General features: G+C 50.7%; 1 protein-coding gene across 9 annotated transcripts in view; it reads right to left on the bottom strand.

Annotated features, from left to right (window-relative positions):
- TIAM1 (TIAM Rac1 associated GEF 1) overlaps window positions 1-26,138 on the bottom strand; it is a 157,734-nt gene that overhangs the window by 5,677 nt on the left and 125,919 nt on the right. For 7 of the 9 annotated variants that reach the window (XM_053970060.1, XM_053970066.1, XM_053970061.1 and 4 more), the window contains 11 exons: window positions 25,694-25,918; window positions 18,920-19,023; window positions 8,703-8,882; window positions 8,192-8,260; window positions 7,841-7,966; window positions 5,911-6,019; window positions 2,990-3,169; window positions 2,758-2,876; window positions 1,909-2,017; window positions 921-979; window positions 27-129 (listed from right to left, as the gene is read on the bottom strand). In XM_053970060.1, coding sequence (XP_053826035.1) covers window positions 27-129; window positions 921-979; window positions 1,909-2,017; window positions 2,758-2,876; window positions 2,990-3,169; window positions 5,911-6,019; window positions 7,841-7,966; window positions 8,192-8,260; window positions 8,703-8,882; window positions 18,920-19,023; window positions 25,694-25,918 — 1,383 coding nt within the window. Of the gene's footprint in view, window positions 1-26; window positions 130-920; window positions 980-1,908; window positions 2,018-2,757; window positions 2,877-2,989; window positions 3,170-5,910; window positions 6,020-7,840; window positions 7,967-8,191; window positions 8,261-8,702; window positions 8,883-12,579; window positions 12,822-18,919; window positions 19,024-25,693; window positions 25,919-26,138 lie in introns of those variants that run through there. The other 2 variants (XM_053970063.1, XM_053970068.1) reach the window with 2 other exon arrangements.

Here is a 26,138-nt window from a genome sequence, read left to right as displayed (position 1 = left end):
CCAGGTGCCAGCCCTGGGAACATTACCTGCGCTGGCCAGGGCCCGCACCTGCAGCGCTTCCAAAGGGATCATGTGGCGGAACCGGAACGGATCCCAGTCTTCATAAATTGAGGCTCTGTGTGATCCTCCCTGGAAGAATTTCAAACAGTCAGGAAACCAGACACCCTGGGGCAGGCAGACAGTCCTGTGCTCTGTCCTCAGGGCTCCCAGCCACAGACCTGCTGCAGTCCTGGCTTTCTCACCCCAACACCTCCCTCAGGGGCCCCTCTGCGGGGACCTTGCTGAAATCTGGACTAAAGCAGCCCTAAGGCCCACCAGCCCTCAGCAACGCCCTCCAAAGTCACCCAGCCCAGCCCTGGGTGCACACACACCTGGGAATACATCAGAGTCTTGCTTTTCTCTCTGAAGCCACCCCGTGCCAGTTGCCTCTCCCCATGCAGGCACCTCCAACCCCTCTCTGGCTTATGCCATGGGTAGGGATCGCTAGTTTCCCTATGTCACGATAGACAGTGCCCCCGTTGTAGCACAAGCTCAGCTTTCACTTGGAATCCCAAGCTCCAGTGGGATCCCTGAGCCACTCCTGAAGTAGCTGAGAGCAGCCAGCACTTGCTTGGTGGCACACAACACCCAGGGCACTGTGTGAGGTGACAGGCATTAATTAGCTCTCACTCACACTCACTGACCAAAGACTCTAAGCCAGGAGACACTCTCACAGTGACATCTTCATCCAGCAGGGAATGGATGTGGCAAGCATGGCAACAAAGGATAGAGGAATGCTTGCTGTGCACACCCAGCTCCTCAGACACCAGGGACCACACCTGCCAGAGCACATTCCAGCTCCACGACTTTGTGGGAAGCAAAACTCCATCACAGCCCCAGAAATGCCCGCGGCATCACCCAAACAGTCCCCGCACACTTACGAGTTTCTTCTTCTGTTTGGAACCATCCTTGTACACAAGGACCACGGCAGTTTTGAACACTGGAGGAGAAAGTTAAGAGACAAAAGCTATGGAGTCACAGAATTCCAGGATCCTGGGATGGTTGGGGTTGGAAGGGACCTTGGAGATCACCCAGACCAACCCCCTTGCCAAGGCAGGGTCACCTGGAGCAGGAATTTGGGATTTTGGGGATGTCCCCAGAGCTGGAGACTCCAGGCCCTCCCTGGGCAGCTGTTCCAGGGCTCTGCCCCCTCCATGGACAGAAGTTCTCCCTCAGGTTGAGGTGGAACTCGTTGTGTGTCAGTTCATGGGCACTGCTCCTCATCCTGCCCCTGGCACCACTGAGCAGAGTGTGGCACCATCCTCTGACAGCCTTTGGGGACATTTGTGTGGATTGATGGGGTATTTGTGTGATTGATGGGGTATTTGTGTGATTGATGGGGTATTTGTGTGATTGATGGGGTATTTGTGTGATTGATGGGGTGTTTGCGTGGATTGATGGGGTATTTGTGTGGATTGATGGGGTATTTGTGTGGATTGATGGGGTATTTGTGTGGATTGATGGGGTATTTGTGTGGATGGGATGTTTGTGTGCATTGATGGGGTATTTGTGTGGATTGATGGGGTATTTGTGTGGATTGATGGGATGTTTGTGTGGATTGATGGGGTATTTGTGTGGATGGGTGTTTGTGTGGATTGATGGATCCCCTCTCAGCCTTTCCTTGCCAAGAGTGACCAAACCCAGCTCCCACAGCCTGTCCTCAAGAGCTTGGAATGGGTGCCCAAGCACACAAACCTTTCACCTGAGCCAGGAAAACTACCAGAGAGCAGAAGTGAGCACTGCAGCAAAGAGACAAGCCCACATTAAAATTCCAGCCTGCCCTGGGGAATGCTCAGATACTTTCAACATCTGCTAAGGCACAGCTGCCAGTCTTTAAGGCATGTGAAATAAAAGTCCTGGGATACAAACCGAACGCTGCCAGCTCAGGTTCCTTCTTCCACTTGCCCAGGGAAGCAGGAGGGTTCAGCCATATCACTGTGTTATGCAAGAGCAAGTCCCCCATGGAAAGGTCGGCGACCTGCCAACACCAACACACGCACGAAGGCAAGGGTTTTAATCAGCTCAAGGAATCTGATGTCAGTTTGCAGCTCAAGAAAACTTGCATGAAGTCTAGTCCTGAACAAAATTCCCCCCCCCCCCACCCAGAAAACTTCTGGAGTATTTCATCAGCTGGCTGCAAACAGATGCATGTAAACCCTTAATTAATGAGCATAAATTAAACTCAAGAGTCCAGCTCTTGGAAGTCAGGGTCAAAACCAGATGTTTTCTTTGCCTTTGTCCCCCTTTGTCCATTTTCCTCCCTACCAGTTTCTTTGCATTTGGCTGGAATATTTAAGCACATATTCACTTTGGGGTGAGGTTTAGAGACTGCATCAAGGTGCAGTGGCCAAAGCAGCGCCTCCCCACAGTTGCTGTGGATCTTGACCTTGCCCAAAGGCTCCTCTTTGGACACCACACTGCAGGGAACACACTAAGAAAGGAGTTCCCAGCTGCTGGGAGATGCAGCAGCCAGACCTCTGTCCTTATGGTCCCCGGAGTGACAAACTGAGGGCCATCCCCAGCTCAGGGGGATGTCAGCCCATCCCTTCACCCTCCCCTCAGTGAAGTCTGAATTCCCTTCAGTTCAGGTCTTCAATTGAGCTGGGATTTATCTGTTTGCACCAGGATTTACTTCAGTGGCACAGCAGGAAAGGTAAATACTGGATCCAGCTTAACAGGCACCAAATTAACCCTTTCCTCTCTAAATCTGATTGTTACCTCTTTTTTCTCCCCGGTTTGTTCCGCTATGAGTTGGTCAAACACTGCCCCATATTCTTCATGGATTTTCTGCATTTCATTAATGTGGCTGGCAACTTTGTTCATTGTTTTGATGGCCACTGGAAGAGAGACAGGGGGTGAGCAGAAAGGAGTTTTAACCCTCTGAGAGGAAGGCATGGGGGGCGGTTCAAGAGCAGAGGTGAACCAGAGGAAAGCGGGGCTAAGTCCTTACCATCAAGGTGATAATGTTCTTCGCTGTCCACGTCAGTGAGAGCAAAGAGCTCCTTGAGCAGCAGGGGGTATTTGAGTATCCTCTGGATGGGTTTGATGAGGTAAGACTCCAGGGTGGAGGAGTGCTGCCGGCGCGGGTTCTGGGCATCCAGGAACGCCTTGAACGCAGTGTCTGTCTTGGCTGCCAGAGGCAAAGGAAGCCATTGGATCAACGAAAAATCATGCCCTGAGAAAGCAACTTTTCCAGGTTTAAATTGGTTTATCCAGAGACATTTTGGGAGGCAGTGCAGATTTGCTGGGCCTGCAGAATTAGATTTACGCCCTCCAGGATTTGAGTCACTGACACTCTCCCCGGATGTGCTATTTAGGATTTCACAGCAGGCATCCACCTCCAGCACTTTGGGCAATTTTTAATTGCACTATCCATGATAGAATTTCCTGAGTGGGAAGGGCCCCACAAGGATCATCCAGTGCAACCCCTGGCCCTGCACAGCCACCCCAAATCCCACCCTTTGCAACCCTGGAGTGCTCTCCAAAGGCTCCTGGAGCTCTGTGGGGCCGTGCCCATGCCCTGGGGAGCCTGGGCAGTGCCCAGCACCTCTGGGGGAAGAACCTTTCCCTGATGTCCAACCTAAACCCCTCCAGACACAGCTGCAGCCCTTCCCTGGGTGCTGTCACTGTCCCAGGGAGCAGAGCCCTGAGCTGCCTCTCGGGAGGAGCTGCAGACAGCAGAAGTACTTCTGGCCTGGCAGCTATTTTAGAGCAGCACAAACTGTTTGAATCATCTGCTCCCTTTAAGCAAAGTCTCACATTGGACATTTGTGAGAAGTCACTGCTTCTAAGCCACGGTGCACCCACAATATTGGCAAGTCTGGTTCTTGTTACCTCATTAAACCTTAAAATGCAGCACTGAGTCACAACAACCATCAGGAGCTGGTGAGAGGCAGGAGCAGAAACTGGGGCTAATGCACCAGATTTTAGGAGCACAGGCAGACTGGACACCTGATTGCCATCATCTTTTCCACCTGACTGCTATGAATTTATAAAATTGCCATTTTCTCTGTTGCTCCCTCCACTGGAGCATAAGGAGAAAAGGAAGGAGGAGGTGGTATTTATAGACATACAAATTATTCAGTGCAGGAGCGATTCCACACAATTGCTTTTATTGGAGTCGTGTCCCCTGCTGGGGTTGGGGTTTTTTTTGCAGGCAGTCCCTGATTTCCATACAGCAACTTGAGTTTCAAATGCAAAAGCCACCTGCACCTCAGCTGAGGACACCAAGTGGCACCTGAAATACACTCCCAGGCTGTTGAAGAGATTTACCTCTGGAATAGAGTTTTAAGTTCTGTTTATGCCATAATTCAAGCACAACACTTTCTCATTTATAAATACAGTCAGCAATGGAAAAGAAAAGCAAAATAACCAGATCTACCTAGTCTACAGCTTTAACATTAGGGTCCAATAAAATAATGCCAAAAGAAAGCATGGATGTGACTAGCAACAAATCATTTATTTATGTATTCCACAGAGCTGCCAAGTATTCTTTGCAGCACAGGGAATAAAAGTTTACAAGCAGAAATGAAAAAAGGAAAAATGCACAGAAAAAAAACCCAAACCTACCAAGAAACAAAAAAACCTCAAAATTTTTGACTGTCAGACATGCAGATGTTGTTTGAAAACCAAGAGTTCCTCTCTCAATGGCATGGCTGCTACAACTGGAACCATTTGTTTGTTTAATGTCTTGGCCAAAAAGGAATTGCACAAAGCACTGGTAGCTCCATGAGATTTACACTTCCACAGGGGAAAACACCCCTGTGAGGCAAGCTGGCCCAGGAGCCAGACCACAGGGCTTTTATCCCCAGCCCAGCAAGCCAAGCTCTGCTAGGAATTCTGACATGGAAACTTCTCAGGCAAACTGGAATGAAGGCAAGAGGAAGGAGAGAGGGGAGAGAGGGCTAAAATATTTTGCCAGCTTCCATAAAACATTCTCCCAGGCTGATCCTCTCCTGGTGTTCCACCACATTGGCTGGGGCTTCCATGGGATTGCCACCAGCCAGGATTCCTGGCACAAACTCCAGGAGGATCCAGAGGTCACTACGGAGCCAGCACTCCTGGTTCCAGAGCACACAGCACAGAGCCAGAGCCACGATGGGATTCCCATGCAGGAAACCTCCCCACGCCACTGGAAACAAACCAAAGGCAGCAAGGTTCAATAAACAACGTGTGGGGAGAGAAAAACTGCAAGCAGGGTGAGCCAGCTCCTGCAGTGAGCTGCTCAGGTGTCACCCTGGGGTGGTCCCACAACACAGAGCGCTCTGGGAGCCTCTCCAGATTGACTCCCTACTCCACAGGCTCCTGGAGAGCAGCCAGGCATGGGTGTGCCCCCATTCCTGCCCTCAGAGGTTTGGGGTGCACTGACCACATGTGGCTGTGACAGCTTGTTGGGTTATGCTCTTTTCTGACCCAGGGATGGGGCAACTGAGAGGCGTTTTAAAAACTTGGATTCCATTTTCAGTCTCATGGGAAAGGTGAGACAATACAGACATTATAATTCACGCCATCACAATCAGAAGCCAACCATTTCCTAATTACAAAACATTATAAGCATTTCTTGGCCTATCAGCTTTAGCCACACCATGCTGTAGATGCCTTAAAGCCCATCATCTAAAACTACCCCTCCTGGGTCCTACTACAATGCACCTTCCATAGTTCTAGTTCTGTAAAGTATCTAGTCTTATTTACAAAGTCATCCTTTAAAACTTGTTTCTAGCTCCATTGCTCTCTCAACACTGTCCTGTTCCATGGCATTTCTAAGTCAGCATTTCTTATCTCAAAGTTTGCATACAGATACACACTGTGTGAGCCTTCTATCAAGCTTTGAGAATTCTCTACTCCCACAGCAACTCTGAAAGGGGCTCTTACCTTTCACCAGGACTTTGGGGACTTTCGTGTGGCTGGCACAGAAGGCACTGTACAGCTTGAACCTGTCAGCGTAGTACAGGAAGGATCCACCCAGGGAGAACAACACTTTCTGGGATTAAAAGAAAAAAAAAAAAGCATTAGTACAAAGGCATTTAGTTACTTCGCCTTCAGCCAGGTCATCTGAAGCTTCCATCCAGCTCCTGGAGGACAGGACAATGCAGTTTTAGTGTGTCTGCACACCAAGACATCGCTGCTGGACTGAGCCCAGGGGAGGCACCAGGATGATCAGAGGGATGGAGCAGCTCTGCTGGGAGGAAAGGCTGAGAGAATTGGGATTGTTCAGCCTGGAAAAGAGAAGCTTTGGGGTGACCTCACTGTGGCCTTGCAGAGCCTGAAGGAAGCCTGCAAGCAAGATGGGGAGAGACTCTTTCCGAGGGGCTGGAGTGACAGGACAAGGGGCAATGGCTTCAAACTAAATGAAGAGTAGGTATATATGGGATTTTGGGAAGGAATTCCTCCCTGTGAGGGTGGGCAGGCCCTGGCACAGGTGCCCAGAGCAGCTGTGGCTGCCCCTGGATCCCTGGAAGTGTCCCAGGCCAGGCTGGACAGGGCTTGGATTAACCTGGGATAGTGGGAGGGGTGGAACTGGGGGATCTTGCAGGTTCCTTCCACCCAAGCTGTTCTGGGACTCCATGATCCATCCACCACCAAACAGGCCCAGCCCTGGTGTGTGGATTCAGCCTCTGTAATCAGCACCCTCAGCCAAGCCCCAGCCTGGAGGCAGCACTGACTCCACAGGGAGTTAACTCCAGAGCTGCATCTGGAAGCCTCACTGACCTCAGCACAGAGAGGACTGGATGTGTGACCCTCGGGGCACTGAGGAGCTGCAGGCAACACTCATCCCTCACAAACAACCAGGGGCTTCACCTGCTTGGAAATGAGCTGGTGTTCAGGGTCAAACACAATCCCAGAATGTCTTGGGAACCAGACAGCACCTGGTGAGGGGCTGAGAGCACACATGGGCAGCCTGGGGACAGTGAGTGGGAGAGGGGAAGCAAACTGCAGAACTGAAACCACAGAAGCCCACATTTCATTCACACCCAGCTGCTTTCAGACAGGGCAGAACTGAAAGTGAGCTGGGTGCAGGTTTATGGGAAGAGCTGGAAGCAGCAGCACTCAGGAGTTTTCTCTGGAAGGACCCTTCACTGTCACTCCTCTCCTACAGCTCAGAGCACACAGGGGCCAGAGGAACTATTATTTATTATTATTATTATTGTTATTCCTGTCCTTTACCAAGGTGAGTGGTGCTCAGAGCCAGAGTGGAACTCCCCACAGGAAAAACACTCTATCACCTCCTTGCCATGCCTCCACTACCAGTACCACTGCATTAGACACCAAATGAAATCTGCTTCCATGTCTCCCTGGGTTTTAAATGAAGTTTCCAGAGCTGCAGTTTACATTTCTACCTGTGAAGATGCACACCTGCTGAAAGCCAGAAGTATCTGCCACTATGGACTGAAAGTGGAAATACAGAATTCCATCTATTGCTCTGATCTGTAGCCCCAGAGAGCTTCTGAACATGAGACTTGTCAGGACAAGGATTTTATGTAACTTTCCATTTCTAGCATTTCCTGACAGCTCAAGGCAAGAAATCTGGCAGAAGGGCAAGAATAGAACCAAAAAGCACATGGTTTCTAGTGCTCTGTGTGGCTAAATGTAGCATAAACTACAATTGCAGCAGGATGATTTTTCAGCAGCACCAGCATCAGTTGAAAGTCAATCTTAAATGGAAGCAGATGCAGGTTTTTACATGAACAGTGGCAACAGTCAGAAAAATACGATGGAGAGTGTTAAAGGTTTCCTCAGAATTTAAACAATGAGGTAATGCAAATAATGTGCTTTTAACATATAAAAGTAAACAATTTTTTACCTTAAATTGCTCAACTTTTTCAAGCTTTTCCAGGTCTGGAACCAGCCTTACTCCATCTTCCAGAGTTTTCAAGAACTCTACCTGGAATGCTACCATTTCAGTCAGATTCCCAAAGAGAACATCCAGCTAATAAAAGGAGAAAAAAAGCAGAATGCTGAAAATATCACTTTGAGGCTAAATTGTGTTTTCTAGAACTGCAGCAATTCTCAGAACAATTGTAACACAATGTGATGTCAGGAAAAAACAAGCTGCAAACATTACTGAGCAGCACCTTGGTGCTGCACTTAATCAATTATTTGAAAGAAATGGAATTCGGTGAAATTAATTTCAGACAAACAAGGATCAACATACCTCATCTGGTGTGAGGAAGGTTTCTTTCTGTAGAGGCTTCAAGTATCTCTCCATCAGACAATTTAAGTCCTAAAAATTCAGAGAAAGATTCCCACGTTGGTCCCTCAGACTGCCTCTGGATATTTACTGAGGTGGCTTACCTAATCTGAGCATTTTTCCTTTTTACACACAACACGAAATAGCTGGATTTCACAGCATTTAAGACAGGAAAATGAAACAATTCACACTTTTCTAGTTCCAAAACCAAGACCAGATCTCAGCGAGCAGGAACTGCACGCCAGCTAAGCCATTTCAGGAGGAAAACAGCCGAACCATTTGGAAAGGCCTTCTTTCCGTGCTTCAAGTGACATTTTAGGTGCAGATTGTAGAAGTGAATGCAAGTTCACTTGAGACCCGGTTCCAGGATGACCAGATCCAAGTTCACCAAGAGATGCAGAGGTGAAGCACAGCCTGGAGAGGCAGAGAAGCAAGCAGGAGAGCTTTGCAGGGGAGCGGAGGCTGAAGCCCTCACCTTGACGTAGGTGCGCTCGGTCTCCAGGAGCTCACAGATGACCTTCCTCAGCTTGTCTGCGTCCGTGAGCTGCCTCATGGTGCTCAGCTGGGGCCCTGCACAGTCCTGGGGGGGAGCACTGCAGTCAGAGGGGTTCATTTCATGCAGACTGCGACAGAAAGCTGCGACCTGCTCTGTGCTCTTTGGAGAGAAAGGAGAGGAGAGAGCAGTGGTAATATTGGAAGTAAGAGCCAGAGGAACAAAGGGGCTGAGGAGGGTTTGCAGCTGAGCAGCTGCAGCTTGGACACTTCTCAAAAGGCACCACAAGTGTCTATCCTGTCTCCCTGTGACTGGGGATGAAGAAAAAAAAAAAAAAGGAGTTGCAGAATTCAAATTAATTAATTGAAGTGCTGTTCAACTCCATTCCTGGTCTCAGACACACGTGAATTTTAATTAAAACGAGTTTGTCCAGCACTTAAGATTGACAAACTCACAGAGAGTGCCAAGAATTGGGAACCAAAAATGCCTGTGCAAACAAAACTCACAGCCCAGCCCCCTGCCAGTTCCCCTGCAGCCGTGCTGTGAACAGCTCTGCTGCCACAGAGGCAGAAAGCACTCGGGCTGGGCTGTGGGGAAGCAGAGCCTCGCAGCTAAAACCCCTCCAAAGCACAAGGTCTTTGGGCAAGCAGCTGTGTCTGGAAATGTGCCTCGCAGGGTGAACTTCCTCCCCGTAAGCGCCGCTTCCCAGAGCTGCTCCATCTCGCTGCTTCCTTCAATATTTAATCAGCTGCCTATATAAAAAGCCAGTTATCCTCACTTCACCCCCTCGTGTTAGATCATTTCCTCCCATCTTTCATTACACTGAAGAGTTTGGAGCAGGAATAGTCTCTGGTGTCAGTGATGACAGCCCCAGGCTTCCAGGATTGCCAAGGCGGCCGTGGGCTGGCTCCATCCCTCCCAGAGACCTGGAGGGAAAAGAGCTGCTCCAGGGAGCACAGCTGATCTCCTGCCACAGGACCTCAATCCAGGCTCAGTGACTTCCCAGCACTGCCTCTACAGCCCCCCAAGTTCAGCAATTTCTCCATGCAAAGGGTGGCCAGGCACTGGCAGGGGCTCCCAGGGAGGTTTGGAGTGCCCATCCCTGGGGGTGTCCAAGGAATTCCTGGATGTGGCACTCAGTGCTCTGGGCTGGGGACAAGGTGAGGATTGGGCACAACTTGGACTCCATGGTCTCAGAGGTGTTCTCCAACAGGGGTAATTCTGTAATTCTGTGGAACAACTGACCCAAAATCAGCCTATTCAACCAGACAAATGTGAAGAGAGCAGAGGAGAAAAAAAAAAAAAAAAAAAAAACTAACCAAAAAAAAAAAAGAGAGAGAGAGAGAGAAAAGCACATCTTCACCTTGCAGTTTGGAGACAAAGCTCTGCCCCTGGGACATCACTTCACTCCCACCCACTGGTAGTTGTGATCTCCATGTTTTTTAAGCCATGCAGTCTGCTCACACAGAGCTATTTCCTCTCCATGCACGTACAATCCATGTTAGGACAAGGAAAGATTTCCACCCCTTTCCCTTAGAGGTCTCTTGGGGCAGCAAATGCTCCCTGAGGTCCCACTGCACAGCACACGAGCAAAGATGCTCATTATACAAAGGATCATTTTCTTCAGGACACTTGTAAGCCAGGACCTCATTGTAACTGGCTGTCTATACAAAAATGCCTTTTGTACTCACTTCATTCCAGGGAAAATATCCACCTTCAGTTTCTGGGGTTTAACTCAGATGTGGAAGAAAGGAAAAATATTGCAAGTTGAAGGCAGGAGGAAGCAGTGAGTTGGACCAGTCCATCTCCAACTCACTCTGCTCCTGGCACGCGTCACTGAGATTTGAGATTTATTAATCTTAATTATTCAATAATTCCTGTTCTTTCTCAGCAAGGTTCCACCCACACTGAATGTGCTTTTAAGTATAAAGCACACCCAAACTTTTGGATTAGAGCTGTATCAGATTTCAGCAGGCGTGACCTTGATCCCAACAGCCCCAAATCCCCCAAGGGCAGTGGGTGAAAGCCTGGCTCCAGCACAGGTTGAAACACCTTCCCAAGCCCCCTGCTCTGCTGAAGGCACAGAGAACTGACAGCTCAGATGTGATAAGCTGAGCCTGCAGAGACCCGGGACAGGCAGGGATTTGCTCAGCAATGTTTGGCTTTGCTAGCACTACTTGAGGCAGACGTGTCCAGTGGTGTTATGCTTTAAGATCCAAATGTACAAATAAAACCAGTTCTAATGCATAAAGCACAATCTGCAATCAAACCCCAAAATAAACCAAGTGTTTCAAGCAGATCCTCCCATCCTGTGCAGGCTCCTGCAGGCAAAGATGGGTCACCCAGAAAAAGAGAGCGCGAAAATCCGCTTGGGGTGTGAAACACCAGCTCAGCACTGAAGTTGAAATAACTCACGGAGGCATGTGGTGTGCCCCAGCAGGAGCACTTACACCCACATGGCAGGAAGGAAGTGTGGAGGACTTCCCAAAGCCTTATCTGCACTTGTGCACGCTCAATTAAACTCTCGAGGGCTGCAGCCACGGCCAGCGCCGCCCTGCCCCACATCTCCGGGGGAACTGCCCACACACCACACACCCCCGGGCACAGTCAGGGCCACAAACCTCTTCTCGTGCTTGCCCACTGAGCAAACAGCTGCGGGGTGCGAGCACACCCGAGTGGGAAGCTCTCCCAAGGTGTCTCCTCAAGGCTGGGGGCTCCTGGCCACCCCAGAGCCCTGGGGAGTGATCAGCACTTGCTGAACTTTGTACTCTTAGCCAAGGGATATAAAGCATTGGCTGTGCACATATAATCCTTCAGACATAAACCACTGACCAAGTCTGGGGCTAGAGCAGATCCAGCTGCACCCAAACCCCTCTGAATTTAGCAGCTCAGAGGGTCCTTCCTGACCCTCATCCCTCAATGGGAGGTTGCAGTAAACAATCAAGTGTGCCTCACCATCAAGCCTTTGTTAAACCACCATCATATTGACCAGCAAACTTGGTTACCTCATCAGTCCATATCAATAGAAATATTGTTGTTTCTCTCCTGGAACTGAAATGCTTGACTCCACCTGCAACAACTGCTGTGCTTCATGCCCGAGCACAATCCTGTCTACCTGGTATTCCCTTTAAAAAATCCATTTCCAGACACAAAGCAGACACACACTGCACACGGGGGCTTCGGGGCACAGCTATTTTGGTGAAAACTCTCAAGCAGATTTCACAAAAGCCTCTCTGTCCCCATTTTCCCAGAGAAAGTGCATAAGTAGGGACGGTCTGGAAGAGAAACAGATCCTTTTATCTCCCTGCAGCAGCTCTGCCAGCAGTGACAATGACAGCACTAAACCAGGATTTCTCATGGGGAATTACGGCATCACACTTCAGGCACAATCCCGCAGGCAATCCCTTCAAAGAGCTGGAAATGACAGAGGGCTGCCACAGCTGCAAAGTGGAGTTCACAAACATTAACCCCTCCTCGGGAAGGGGCTCAGCAGAGGAGCCAAGCTCACACCCTTCCCTCGGAGGAGGATCAAGGACAGTCACAACCACGGGGCTGCTGGCCGCAGCGGGGAGCTCTGGCTGCCCCGTAGTGTAGAAAGCCATTTCCTCCTGTGTTTGCCATGCAAAGACATCCAGGTGCCTGGGCATGAGGCCGCCTGGCCCTGGAACAGCGCAGCGCACCTCTGGGCAGCGCACTGCAAGCGGCAGCGCCCGCCCAAACAAAGCGCATCCCTGCAGCACTGCCAGCGCCGCGGCACGGCAGCAAGAGCTGCATCCCTGCAGCTCAGCCCGGGACGCCGAACTGCCAGCGACAATGCCCGGAGCGCCGCTGCCGAGCCCGTCCCCTCGGATCCGCTCACCAGGTACAGCATTCGGAACAGGGAGTCCCCGTCCCTGCCGGCGCTCTCGCTCCGCAGCTTTCGGCTCCCCCTCCAGAGCGCCGACATCGCCGGAGAGGCGGCGCCGCGGGGCCGTCACCGAGCCGGCAGCGCGGCCCCGGTGCCACACATCGCCGGCGGCCCCGGCGGCTCTCCCGCTCCTCCCGGGCACCCCGGGCTGCTCCTGCTCCTCCTGGGTTAGCTCCCGCTCCTCCCGGGCACCCCGGGCTGCTCCTGCTCCTCCTGGGTTAGCTCCCGCTCCTCCCGGGCACCCTGCGCTGCTGCTGCTCCTCCCAGGCACCCCGAGATGCTCCTGCTACTCCTAGGTACCCCGAGATGTTCCTGCTCCTCTCCCAGTCTCCCTGAACTGCTCCTGCTCCTCCCAGGTACCCCGGGCTGCTCCTGCTCCTCCCAGGCACCCCGAGATGCTCCTGCTCCTCCCAGGCTCCCTGAGCTGCTCCTGCTCCTCCCAGGCACCCCGGGCTGCTCCTGCTCCTCCCAGGCTCCCTGAGCTGCTCCTGCTCCTCCCAGGCACCCCGGGCTGCTCCTGCTCCTCCCAGGCTCCCTGAACTGCTCCTGCTCCTCCCAGGCACCCCGAGATGCTCCCGCTCCTCCCAGGCACCCCGAGATGCTCCTGCTCCTCCCAGGCACCCCGAGATGCTCTTGCTCCACCCAGGCACCCCGAGATGCTCCTGCTCCTCCCAGGCACCCCGGGCTGCTCCTGCTCCTCCCAGGCTCCCTGAGCTGCTCCTGCTCCTCCCAGGCACCCCGAGATGCTCCTGCTCCTCCCAGGCACCCCGGGCTGCTCCCTCCCCGTGTGAGCGGGGCAGGGCAGCACCCAGCTCGTCCCCGGCAGCGCAGCCTCCTCCCCTCCCGTGCCATCTGCTCACCGGGGTCCCGAGCTGGGCGCCGCTGGAGGAGGCAGCTCCGGCAGAGGGGCTGGAATGCGGCGGAGCGAGGGCAGCTGGGGAGCAGCAGGAGCAGCAGGAATATCCGTGTGCGCTGCCTGGGGCTCGGCAGAGCCCGCTGCCTGCCAGCAGCACCGCTCGGGAATACCAAGCAGTGGAAGGGAACGGATGAAAGGAACTTAAAAGAGCCGGTTCTGCCGCTGGAAACCGACCCCGCAAATCCCCCTTTTAATCCTTTCACGTCTACTGCAACACGCTGAAGGTTTGGAGACTTACGCTGGTCTCGAGTAATGCTGCAGAGAGCAGCCGACCTACTTTTCTTGGAAAAAATCCCTCCGAGTGGCAGGGCGTGCACACACAGCCCATCAGCCACGCTCCCCAAGCACCACTGCTGCCAGGTAATTGGCCTTTACTGCCACAGGCACATGTCTGCAAATAGAAACAGGGAGAAACCAGTGTCCTGCAGTAATTCTAGCTGGTGACACTTCTTACAGCACATCCCCAGTTAAATTCAAAGGACCACGACAGGGAAAGAAAATACACAAAGACTGATTTTGAGACCCAATACAGCACCTATTTTAGCCTTTGGCAACCTGCAACATCAGGAACTCATATACTCAGTTTTCTGGGTGCCCCCTTGGAACCTCGGTATTGAAAAGGCCAAAATAATCAGGTCACCACAGGGGCAAGTAAACACTGAAGAAATTGCTCTGGTGTGAAATGTTTCTGATGTTCTGTTGAACAGAGTCTGACACAAACACTGACAGCCTGAAATTTGGTGCTAGATGAAAACAAGCCTGAAAAGGTGGCAGAGAGCAGGCTTTCCTTTCCCCCACTCTTCTCCCTCCCAGCTCTCTCCTCCCCTTGGCTCCTAAATGAAATGGGGACAGAAAGGAAAGGCAGAAATCCACCCCAGAGCAAAAACAACTTGTAGAAAACCTCAGGCCAGGGCCAGCTGCATGGTTTCAGGAAAAGGGTTGCACCTGGAAAGCGCCTTGCTTGCCACCCTTCACAGGGATGTCATCCCAAGAGATAAGAGGTGAAATTAGATAGGGAGTGAGTCCAGAGAACAGCAGCTACCCCACACCACTGACACCTCAGCCCACCTTGGAGAAGGGTTTCCAGTCTTTTACCAGAACAGACACGGACACCTCATCTTCCCTTATTCTACAGAATGGAATCATTGCTTTGGCAACAGCGATGGAGAAGAAAGCTCTGCATTATCAGACCTTTAGGATATACAGAAAGCAAGCTTCTCAGAAAAGAGAGGAATCCTCAGGGCTCCTGCTGCACCTCCAAATCCTTCAGCACCACCACAGCTCGGAGGCTTTTGCAGATTAAGAAGCAAAAGCCCCACTTTGAAGGAAACACACACCCACGTGCACACATGCTGGGCTGGGGGAAGGGACAGAGGCAGGAGGAGGAGGAGGAAGGACACATTCCAGTGCCTCCTGTGTCACACAGCCCCAAGCCACCTGCCTGGCAAAGGCAGAAGGGCCCAAGCCCAGCTTTTGGTGGGATTTCCCCTCACTTACCTTCACACAAAGCCTGTGCTAGGAGAGCAGATGAACGCGGGCTGCGAGCACCTCGCTCCTCTCCTCTTCCCATGCATCATTAATGTGCCCTAGGATCTCTTTGCTGGCTGGAGAGCCACGGAGCTTCCTGGGGAAGCTGTCCCTCTCTGCAGCGCTCCCTGGGCATGGAGCCCTGCCCCAGGACTGGCACAAGACACCCCAGAGGCTACTGTGGGATCTCCAGCTCCTGTCGCTGCCTCTGTGCTGGAAGGAGGGGAGCTCTGCGTTTGGTGGGGAGCTCTGATGCTGGTGAAATGGGAACATTCCCCTGCTGACCCGCAGTGAATGGATGGGAGTGCTCCCGCCCTGCTGTAGCCAAAAAGGGCAGAAAAATAAGGGAAGTGTCCCCGAGCTTCACCATCCACAGCTGGGAGCAGGATGGGATAAAAAGGGGAATGTGGCATGAGGGCAGAGCCTTCCCCTTGCCATGAACAGAAATAACTAACCTAACTAACCCCTGTGAAACAGCCCTGAGGACACCACCTTAATCTTCTGGGCCATAATCCCAGGAGCATGGAAAGGTGTGGGAGTGCATGGACAGGAAAACACCTTTGTTTCCCTCCTCACCATCTGTGACTTCCCATGGGAAAACACACATTCCAAGAATCCTTCCTTCCCATGCACGTCAGCTTTCCCAAGCACACAGAAAAGCCAAGGGATTAGGAAAGTCCGCAGCTCAGCCTTTTTTCTTCCCCACTACCACACAATGGAATTTTTTATAGGCATTGCAGAATAATTTGGGGGTTCCTAGCGTCAGCAAGGAAGGCACTGAGTACAGAGCAGGGACAGCAGCATCCCTGAGATTGCCAAACTGAGCACCTTAGATATGCTCCACAGGTACTTGTGTCCTTCATTAGTGGGAGAACATTTCAAGCAGTTTGAAACAGAAAAAAAAAAAAAAAAAGTCCCACTCCCCTTCACCCCCCAATATAGAGACATATTTCTGTATCCCAAAAGCAAACACTCAGAGATGTCAACATTTAATTGCCAGACAGGCAGAAGCTCCTCCCGTTGGAAACCAGGGCTCCTTAGAGTTGGGAGTTACTCCTCCAGGACGGAATATTGAGCATTAAAGCTGCTCATTCCTCAGTTTGACTACATCTGCTGAGCTGCAGAGCTAATCGGGTAATCCTTACGCCTTGTGCAGGCAATTACAGCTCCGAGCACCCAGGGGACAAGGGACAAAACCCCCCGGCCTGTGGCACAGCAGGAACAGACAGCCCTGGGAAAGCCACACTGACTCCCCAGCAGGCACCGCCTGCTCTGCCACAGCCTCCTTGGACACAACACACTCTGCTCGGAGCAAATGAAAATCCCACGTGTTTACAGTCAGAAATCCCAAAATAGCAACAAACACCTCCACTTACTGAAGAAGAAATGTACAGTTTAAAATCACAAACTATCAACAAAGACTTCCACTTACTCAAGAAGAAATTTACAGTTAAAAAACCCAAACTATCAGTAAACATCTCCATTTACTAAAGAAGAAATTTACAGTTAAAAATTGCAAACTATCAACAAAGACTTCCACTTACTAAAGAAGAAATTTACAGTTAAAAAACCCAAACTATCAGTAAACATCTCAATTTACTAAAGAAGAAATTTACAGTTAAAAATTGCAAACTATCAACAAAGACTTCCACTTACTCAAGAAGAAATTTACAGTTAAAAAACCCAAACTATCAGTAAACATCTCCACTTACTAAGAAGAAATTTACAGTTAAAAATCCCAATCAACAAACACCTCCACTTACTAAAGAAGAAATTTACAGTTAAAAACCCAAACTATCAGTAAACATCTCCACTTACTAAAGAAGAAATTTACAGTTAAAAATTGCAAACTATCAACAAACACCTCCACTTACTAAAGAAGAAATTTACAGTTAAAAATTGCAAACTATCAACAAACTCTTCCACTTATAAAGAAGAAATTTAGAGGTAAAAATCACAAATTATCAACAAACGTCTCCACTTACTAAGGAAGAAATTTAAAGTTAAAAATCCCAAACTATCAACAAAGACTTCCACTTACTAAAGAAGAAATTTACCGTTAAAAATCCCAAACTATCAACAAACATCTCCATTTACTGTAGAAAAAAATTACAGGCAAAAATCACAAATTATCAACAAACATCTCCACTTAATAAAGAAGAAATTTACAACTAAAAATACGAAACTATCAACAAACACTTCCACTTACTGGAGAAGAAATTTAAAGGTAAAAATCACAAACTATTAACAAATATCTCCACTTACCGAAGAAGAAATTTACAGTTAAAATTCCCAAACTATCAACAAATATCTCCACTTACTAAAGAAAAAATTTACAGGTAAAAATCGCCAAGTATCAACAAATATGTCTACTTATAGGAGAAGAAATTTAAAGTTAAAAATCCCAAACTATCAACAAACATCTCCACTGACCGTAGAAGAAGTTATCTGCACTTACAAGAAAAAGTTCCTCGATAAGACCTAGAAACAAACTGCAATCCCCTTCCCTGCGAGCAGTTCATGTTTTCCTCTATCTGGCTTCCACTGTCTGGCTATCAGGGACACAACTCCGGGCTAGAGTGACACAAGGCATCAGGAAACAAGAGGCCAAGGTCTTTTCCTTCCTTTCTCTGCAGCAGAGCAGCAAGGGACCAGCCCAGAGCTCACTACAACACAGCTTGGTTAGAACAGCAGAGAAAACATGCACGGGGGGGCAACGCCAACAAACCCAGACCTAATTCTCAGCAGACCATTAACTGTGGAGAGAAACAGCTGTGAGCTCCCAGCATCACCTGTATCACTGTCCAAGACTGAGCACCAAGGTGTTTCCTATCACCATCCCAGTAGCAGTTGCATCTGGACAGTTTTCCTTATCTCCTGTTAATGGCCCATCAATGTCAGAGATAACACTCTCCAGGAGCCAGTTCTTTAACAGGTGATTAAGAACACACCTTGTGACTCAAAACAACATCAGCCCATTGTGAGATGCTCCGCCCAGGGGGAGAAGCTAGGCATTCCCACCTGGATAAATCCAGGAATTTCTAGACAGAAAGGCAGCCTTTCCACAGGTTTCCAAGAAGACACAGCAACCACATCTGCCACTCCAAGAGGACTGCAGCCACTCCAATTTGGACTGCTACCAGCACGCTGGCCAAAGGGGTGTCAGGTTGTATTCTGACTTTGCCAGTGGTCTTCCTTTTGTATCATTGAGTGTATTTCTGTCTTTTGTTTTCCCTTTTCCCAATAAATTGTATTTCTGACTTGGAGTCTCTCACTGGTTTTGCTTTCAAACCAGAACAATCACAAATACCTAAAAGCAGCCAAGATCATCTCGCTGGATTACCAGAAGCCATCAGTCATCACCTACTGTCACCACCACCCACTGTGGAGCCATCCCTTAATCGATGGCAATTAGCAAGGCGTTTGCACAAGCTCTTGGCCATAACTGGAGAGTTTTCCTTCAGTTTGAGGCAGAATGGCAGTGATTAGAGTTAGAAACCTGCATGTGAGCATGCTGCTGCTTTAAGGAAACACAGTTTAATTTACATTTGTCCTAAGCCTAGCAAAGAAAGAATAAGAAATCCCAATAATCCAGGCGGTTTAGCGGAGCTGCTCTGGGGATGGAGGTGGTGAGCCAGCCCGTGTACAAACTGTGTGGGGAACATTATCACGGGGTACTGGAGATGGGAACCCACCCTGGGAAAAGGGCACGGATCTTGCTGAGGAGGCAGCAGGTGACACGGCACGGCCAAAGCCGCGGTTTGCTCCATCCGGGATCATCCATAAACACCTCCACAGTAAAACCAGCGGGTTTTTTTCACCAGGACAGGTGAGAACTGAACTCCTCACCTTGCTCATCTTCTCGGCCTCATCGGACGACTCCAGGTCCTGCGCTTCCGCCTCCTCCGGGGCCGCCTCGGCCGAGCTGTCGGGGTCACTGCAGAGGGAGTGCCCTGCCAGAGCGACACGGGAGTGAAAACAAGGCCACAGCTCCCCAGAATCCCCAGGAAAAGCTGCTGCAGCCGTGGAGCTCCCATGGAACACCAACGCGTTCCAACAAGAGCTTGTGCCACAGGCACCCAAGGACCTCCGAGGAGGGCTTGCAGCACAGGAGTAAAAACAAACAGGTTAGGGCCAGACATCATTTCCCTGGCAACTGCGGGTTCAGAGATAAGGCTAAAATGTCCCATTGAAATCCTGACCTTTCTACCCCAGTGGTTTCACATGGAAACTGTGAGTGTGCAGCTCTTGGTGCTGGCCAGCCTGCCCAGGTGATTCCACTGCCTGCACTTCTGGCCTCACACACTCACTTGCTGAGGAAGCAAACCCCGTTTTAGACCTTTTTTAGGAGTCAGGACCCAATGTTCAGCTGTTGCTCAGGCAAGTTTTAGTCCCCGTTATTAAAAATAATTTGCATGACTGTGCAAGATTTCCCACTTTGTATGTCCAGAGATAATCCAGAAATCTGGAAATAACTTCAGAACATATTCAGCACACTGGGATGGAGCCAAGTTGAGCACTGATGAAATGGAAAGGACATAAAAGGTAGCTCAGAGCTCAGGCCCCTCCCTGCAAAGGGAGGGCTTACCTTGGAAAAAGATGTGCCTGCAGGGGCTGTTTGGCAACACAGAATCTATTTGAAGAAGTGTTTTTTTCTGTAAGAGATTCAGTTTTCTGAACCTTGCCCAGATTTTATCGAATCTCACTATCAGCTTTCTGCTCTCCCTATTAACGTGAAAAAGAATTTTCAAGGTGTCCACTTAAAAAACAGAGAAAATAAGTGCTATGTGCCTTAATTTGTGTGGGGCAGTCTGTGTTTTTTCATCGCAATTAATTTCCCTTCTCAAGCTGTGTGAAATGCACCTTGCAGCTGTTCCTCACCCCAAACCAAGGTAATAATATTTGTTCATACCACTTTTAAGCCACCCCTGTTCCTTTTCCTGTGTGCCAAAGCCCCATTTAACCAGTTTCCTGCACTCCCAGCCAGCAGACAGGAATCTTTCACAGGAGCAGACACACAGCACGTGTGCTCAGGCTGCTCCTGATGTCTTTGGCCAGCAGGGACCTGAGCAGGTTTATCTGCTGCTTGTTAAATGCAACCAGAGCAATAAAGCTGCACGTTCCTGCCCGTGAATAGCTCCCAGCTCCCGTCCCACTTCTGTCAGGATCGTTCCATCACCTGCTTTTTGCCCTGTGAGCCCTTATTTAGCTCTGCCAGGAGAGTGAGCAGTGCTGCTTTCCCTCCTCCTGACCACTGCCATTTGCTGCCTTCACAGGACACGAAGGAATTAGAAGGGGAAATCCAAAAAAAGCAGCAGGAAAAGGGGATCAAACCCCTGTGTGTGGCCCCAGCACACAGGGAGGTCACAGGAGCCCCTCAGCAGGGTCACACCTGTGACAGTGTGACCAATGCCCATTAAATAACTCCACTTGTGGCTACAACCAGCACAGGAGATGGAAGTTTTCTATCACCGCAGCAAAGGTTCTGTGGCTTAAAGGTCTGGAGAATCATGGAAAGCTTCACCACCAGCCCAACACTTGGCTATAATTTTCCATGACTGCTGCTTCCAGTTTGCAGGGCTGGTGTAACTCAAGGTTTTCATGAGAATTCCACAATGTGTGGGACCTCTCCTAAGGCCTCCTTCTTGCTGCCAGGCCATATATTTATTTATTACTACTTATATATTTATTTCAGTGCCATGGGAATAAATACCCCGAGCCAAGCTCTGCCAGCTGCAGCACAAAGCTCCAAGCGTGCACCCTGCTAACACAAAATGCACAGCAGTGCCTAAGCTTAAAAACACCCCAATATCATCCACTTGGGCAGGTTAACAGCAGCTTCCTTCATCCAAATGCTGCCAGAGAATGGCCCTGTTATGACAACAGAGTGCCTCGTTGAAGAGGCTCTGTCATTAAAGGCACCAGTTTTGATAGGAGTTGGTAGGGAATGGTGCCTAGGATTGAATTTTCATTTAAGATGGCGTTTCACCTATAAATCCGCAGTAAAACAGGGGAGTGCATCCTTTTTCCTTCCTCACAGAAGAATTCTGGTTAGCTCTGAAACACTGAACTATGAGGAGTGTGTGCCCTGGGACACCCAGAATGAGGGATTCATTTCATGGGGAACCAGGGATTCATTTCCATGGGGAAATGGGGAACCAGGGATTCATTTCCATGGGGAAATGGGGAACCAGGGATTCATTTCCATGGGGAAATGGGGAACCAGGGATTCATTTCCATGGGGAAGTAGGGATTCATTTCCATGGGGAAATGGGGAACCAGGGATTCATTTCCATGGGGAAGTAGGGATTCATTTCCATGGGGAAATGGGGAACCAGGGATTCATTTCCATGGGGAACCAGGGATTCATTCCATGGGGAACCAGGGATTCATTTCCACGGGGAAAAGGGGAACCAGGGATTCATTTCCCTGGGGAAATGGGGAACCAGGGATTCATTTCCATGGGCAATCAGGGATTCATTTCCCTGGGGAAATGGGGAACCAGGGATTCATTTCCATGGGGAAGGAGGGATTCATTTCCCTGGGGAAATGGGGAACCAGGGATTCATTTCCATGGGGAACCAGGGATTCATTTCCATGGGGAAATGGGGAACCAGGGATTCATTCCATGGGGAAGGAGGGATTCATTTCCATGGGGAAATGGGGAACCAGGGATTCATTTCCATGGGGAAATGGGGAACACCAGCCTTGCCTCCTGCGGGTCCAGCCCCGGCGAGGCCGCCAGAGGGCGAGGCAGCACCGCAGCAATTTGGGGAATTCGGGATGAAAAATGAAACCTTATCCCGAAGCCCTCCGGTGGCTGCTGCAGGAAGTGCCCCGGAATTGTTACATCAAGAACAAGAACAGCGCTACAATAAGCCTGAAATCAGCCCCGTGAAAATAACCCTGAAGAAATTAGGCTCACTGCTGGCCTCAGGTGGTTCTGAAATCCAAATTTCTCAGCCCAAGGGGGCCGGTGATGGACGAGGATGGAATAAAAACCAGTGGCTGCTCTTACAGTGCAGCAGAAGTTTGTTTCAGTTTTACAGCATGGATTTAGCCTGTGTGTTAATAACTCCATCCTCTGGCTGCTCTCTGAGCCACAAAATAACAAAAACACCCACCTGTTCCTATCCAGCAGACTGATACACCCATTGCAAGCAGGGGGGCACTCCCTTTTTCAGTCTTTATCCATTCTGCGTGGTGATTTATGTGCCTGACATATGCTAAAAGTCTCCAAAATCCAGGAGCAGGCAAAGCCTAAACCTCAGAGACTCTGCCCCACACTGAAAGAAGGGAGTGAATTGTGGGGAGACCACGAACAAATCTGGGTACTACTCCCATTCCCAAATCCCCTTCCAATAGCAGAACACTTTCCTGGTGCTCTGGGGAGATCCAAGGCTGTGTTCCCAGCTCTCATTCCCTGCACCCAGGGGAGCAGAACGGGCAGGCAGAGCACCCCTCGTGGGCAGGGGAGACAGACCCCACTGATCCTTTTAGGCACTAAGGAAAACCTCCAGACAGAACCAGAGCTAATCCTCCTCTGCCAAATTTATGCAGGCTGTGTCAGCAGGAGAGAACCCAGAGCCAGGAAAAGCAGTAAGAGATGAAAGGAACAAAACCTGTGGCTCTGCAAAGGCACAGCTCTTTTGCAGCTCCACGGGGAAAGCATCCATCGTGCCCAGGATGGCAGTTCTCACATCAATCAGAGCTATAAAACCCAAGGGCACTTCCACAATCACCTGTTCAGCAAACACAGTGAAGTAACCACGGCCACAGAGCTGAATTGCAGCTCCAGCCCCAAGCTCAGCATGTGCAAGGGAGTTCCAGATGATGGAAGAGCTTTGAGCGATGTCAGATTTAACAGGAGCTCTGGCAGACACTCCAGGGAGGTCCACTCCCAAAAACACAGCCCTGCTTTGCTCCTCTACACCTCCCACCGAGCAGCAAGGCACCAGGAAAGCTTCCTCACAAAAACAAAGTAACAGGCATCTTTCACATTTTGAAAATACACAGTATCGTTTGCCTCATACAAAAAATAAAATCGACCCTTTGCTGCCTTCACAGCGGGAGGAGGATTGCTGGGGGAGAAGAGGATGCTGAGACAGCAGCATGACCCTAGCCCCAGATGCTGGATTCCTGGAGAAGGGATGTGCCCACAGGTGCTGTGTGCCCCCTGGCACTGTCACCCTGCTGGGGGGGCTGCAGTGCCTCGGCCACAGGCAGAATCTGTGCCCTGTAAATAAAAAAGCGTTCAGCAGAAATCATGGAATCATCTGCCTGCCCAGCCAGACTGCCTGCAATCAACAAGGACACAAGTAAATAGGTCAGTGGGTATTGCATGCTTGGCTGCTCTCTGCAAGAAGCTGTGGAGCCAAGAACAAAAATCTAAAATAGCACCACAATATCCCAAATACAAGCACGGACCCCTTTTTAAATGTCATGTAGATTCCACTTCAGGTAACAGGAGCAGAAAATAGAACACTGTGCTCTACACACACCTAACTGGAGGGAAATGGGTGGGGAACATTCCCAGTCACACACTTGGATGCAGAGCCCTGATTTCACTCCCACCTCGGGCTAAGCCATCCCAAATTAGTTCATGTGGCAACTACAGAGGCTGCCAGGGACACCTGCACTGCTCCTGCTGGCTGAAAAGACATATTCCCTTCTTTTGGGGAGGAACAGATCCCAGCCCAACAGCCCCTGTGGTCAGAAGGAATGTGGGTGTCGGGAGAGCTCTGTGTGAACACAGAAATCTCTGCTCCCAGGGCAGACACCCCCCTCAGGGAAAAGCTGAGCTCCGAGGACCCAGCACTCAGGGTTTCAGTGACACATCACGGGCAAAGACAAGAGGCTTGTGAAAAGCTGCAGCTGAGCAGCAAATGGGGGCATCTTGTGGCCAAGCCATGAAAATGTACAGGACTACTGCCTCGATTTTCCAGCACGAAAGCCTAGCTGGGAAAACTTCCCTAAAAATTAAAAGGGGAAAATTTCATGAAAATGTTGAATTTTAACTGCCTGTGTAGGTTTAGTCCACACCTTACACGAGGTTGCTTTTAGCAGTCCCCTCAGAAGGACTTGCAGGAAGCTCTGTAGAAGCTTTACTTGCTCCCTGTTTTCCACTTGCTCTGAATATCACACTCCCCAAAGCCAGTCTCAGCTCAGAACAGTTTTGATTACCTAGAAACTACTTAATTCTGGCAATTCCACTGATTTTTCCTGTATTTTAAGTGATTCCAAAAAACTGAAGCAAGAGGCACGCCCAGTGTCCCGTTGTCAGATCTAGAGGAGCACGTAGAAATTCAGGAACCAAACTCGTGGCAAACAATTGCCAGCTGCTATAGATTAATCTTTTGCCAGCTGGGTTCTCTGAGCAGGGCAGTGTGGGGAGCAGGAGTGCCTCTTCCCATGGCTCTGTGCTCTGGGATCACCTGCATATGCCAGGCTGTAATGTCAATCCCTCTCCAGAGGTGTTTTCAAACATCCCTGTGAGTTATTTGCGCGTCTCACCAAACACACAGAGCCCCTGAGAGGGTGAATCACAGAGCCACAGAATCTCCTGAGCTGGAAGGGCCCCACCAGGGCCATCCAGCCCAACCCTGCCCTGCACAGACACCCCAACAATCCCACCCTGGGCATCCCTGGCAGCTCTGTGGGGCTGTGGGCAGCCTGGGCAGTGCCCAGCACCCCCTAATATCCAACACAAACCTCCCTGGCACAGCTCCAGCCCTTCCCTGTCACTGTCCCAGGGAGCAGAGATCACAGCTGCCCCTCTGGAGGAAGCTGCAGACCCCAGGGAGATTCCCCTCAGTCTCCTCTCCTCCAGCTGAACATTCCAAGTGCCCTCAGCTGCTCCTTGTGTGGCCCCTCCAGACCCTTCACCACCCTCCTGTCCCTCCTTTGGGCACTCTCCAACAGCTGGAGACCTGTCAGATGTAGTGGTGCCCCAAAGAATTAAAGAGTTCAATAATGCTTTAACTCTTCCTGCCCTTGCCACACAGAGATCCACCCAGTGGGCAAATCCAGAGGAAAAAGCACCTCCTGAGCTGCCCAGAAGGGAGCTCTTGGTTCTGTGGCTGTCCTGGGCCCAGCCCGAGGATGTGAGGTGCCCGTGGTGATGGCACAGGTGTCACAGGCTCACTCCTGCCCTGTCCCTGCACTCACTCAGGCCTGGCTGCAGCTGCCAGGAAGGAAATCAGGTGGAGTGGATGCAGGCAAAAAGGAGAAGGTAAAGAAAGGAAAGGGAACACCCTGAAGACAGAGTCCCAGTGACAATAATGGCCATCAAACACAGACTCACATCCCTCTGCTGTTTCCTGCCTGGCCCCACAGTCAGGACTTTAGTCCAGCACATCAGTTAGAGATCAAAGACACTGAACCTGGGACCTGTTTCTCTGAGAAGGACACAGTGAGACAGCCTGACCAAGAGCTGGCAGCCTGAAAGCTTCGACACAGTGCCAGTAAGCCCAGCTTTTGCAGATATTTTAAAGATCTTTGCCGGGGTAAAGGCACCCTGTGACACCTCCCATCCTGCAGAGCCCCGGGAGCACCCGGCCAGCCCAGGCTGCAACTGCCCTCCCTCCCAGCACGGAATGCCAGCTCCTGAGCCCAGCCCAGTACCTTGGCTGCCCCCGGGGAAGGGCAGGGCGCTGTCCCCGGCCTCTGGGGGGTTCTCTGGGCGCCGTGGCGGGGGCTGGCCCAGCCTCTGGGCCTCCTCTGGCTCGGGGTGGGTGCGCACGGTGAGGCACAGCGAGGGCTGCACCAGGGCGTCCTTCAGCAGCGCCGAGTCCAGCTCCTCAGCAGCTCTCTGGTTGATCTCCAGCACCTCATCCCCAGCTTTCAGGCCTGTGGCAGGGAGGAACGGGTCAGACTCACACAGCAAGGAGCTCATCAAGGACCGTGTTTGTGTCCAGGCATGATCACTGATGACTGCGATGACACTGAGGTTTGATGGGCCTTGGGAGATCTGCTGTGAGTGCCACCCTAAGGGCACAGTGACCCTTCCTGAAGGCCATGGCAGCCCACGGACCCTCAGAAGGCAGATCTGAGCCTCGCTCAGCTAGCC

The sequence above is a fragment of the Vidua macroura genome, chromosome 2, assembly GCF_024509145.1.
Source record: "Vidua macroura isolate BioBank_ID:100142 chromosome 2, ASM2450914v1, whole genome shotgun sequence".
Lineage (NCBI taxonomy): Eukaryota > Metazoa > Chordata > Aves > Passeriformes > Viduidae > Vidua > Vidua macroura.
Note: the sequence above shows the minus strand (reverse complement) of the source record. Positions and strands in the feature narration are given on the sequence as shown.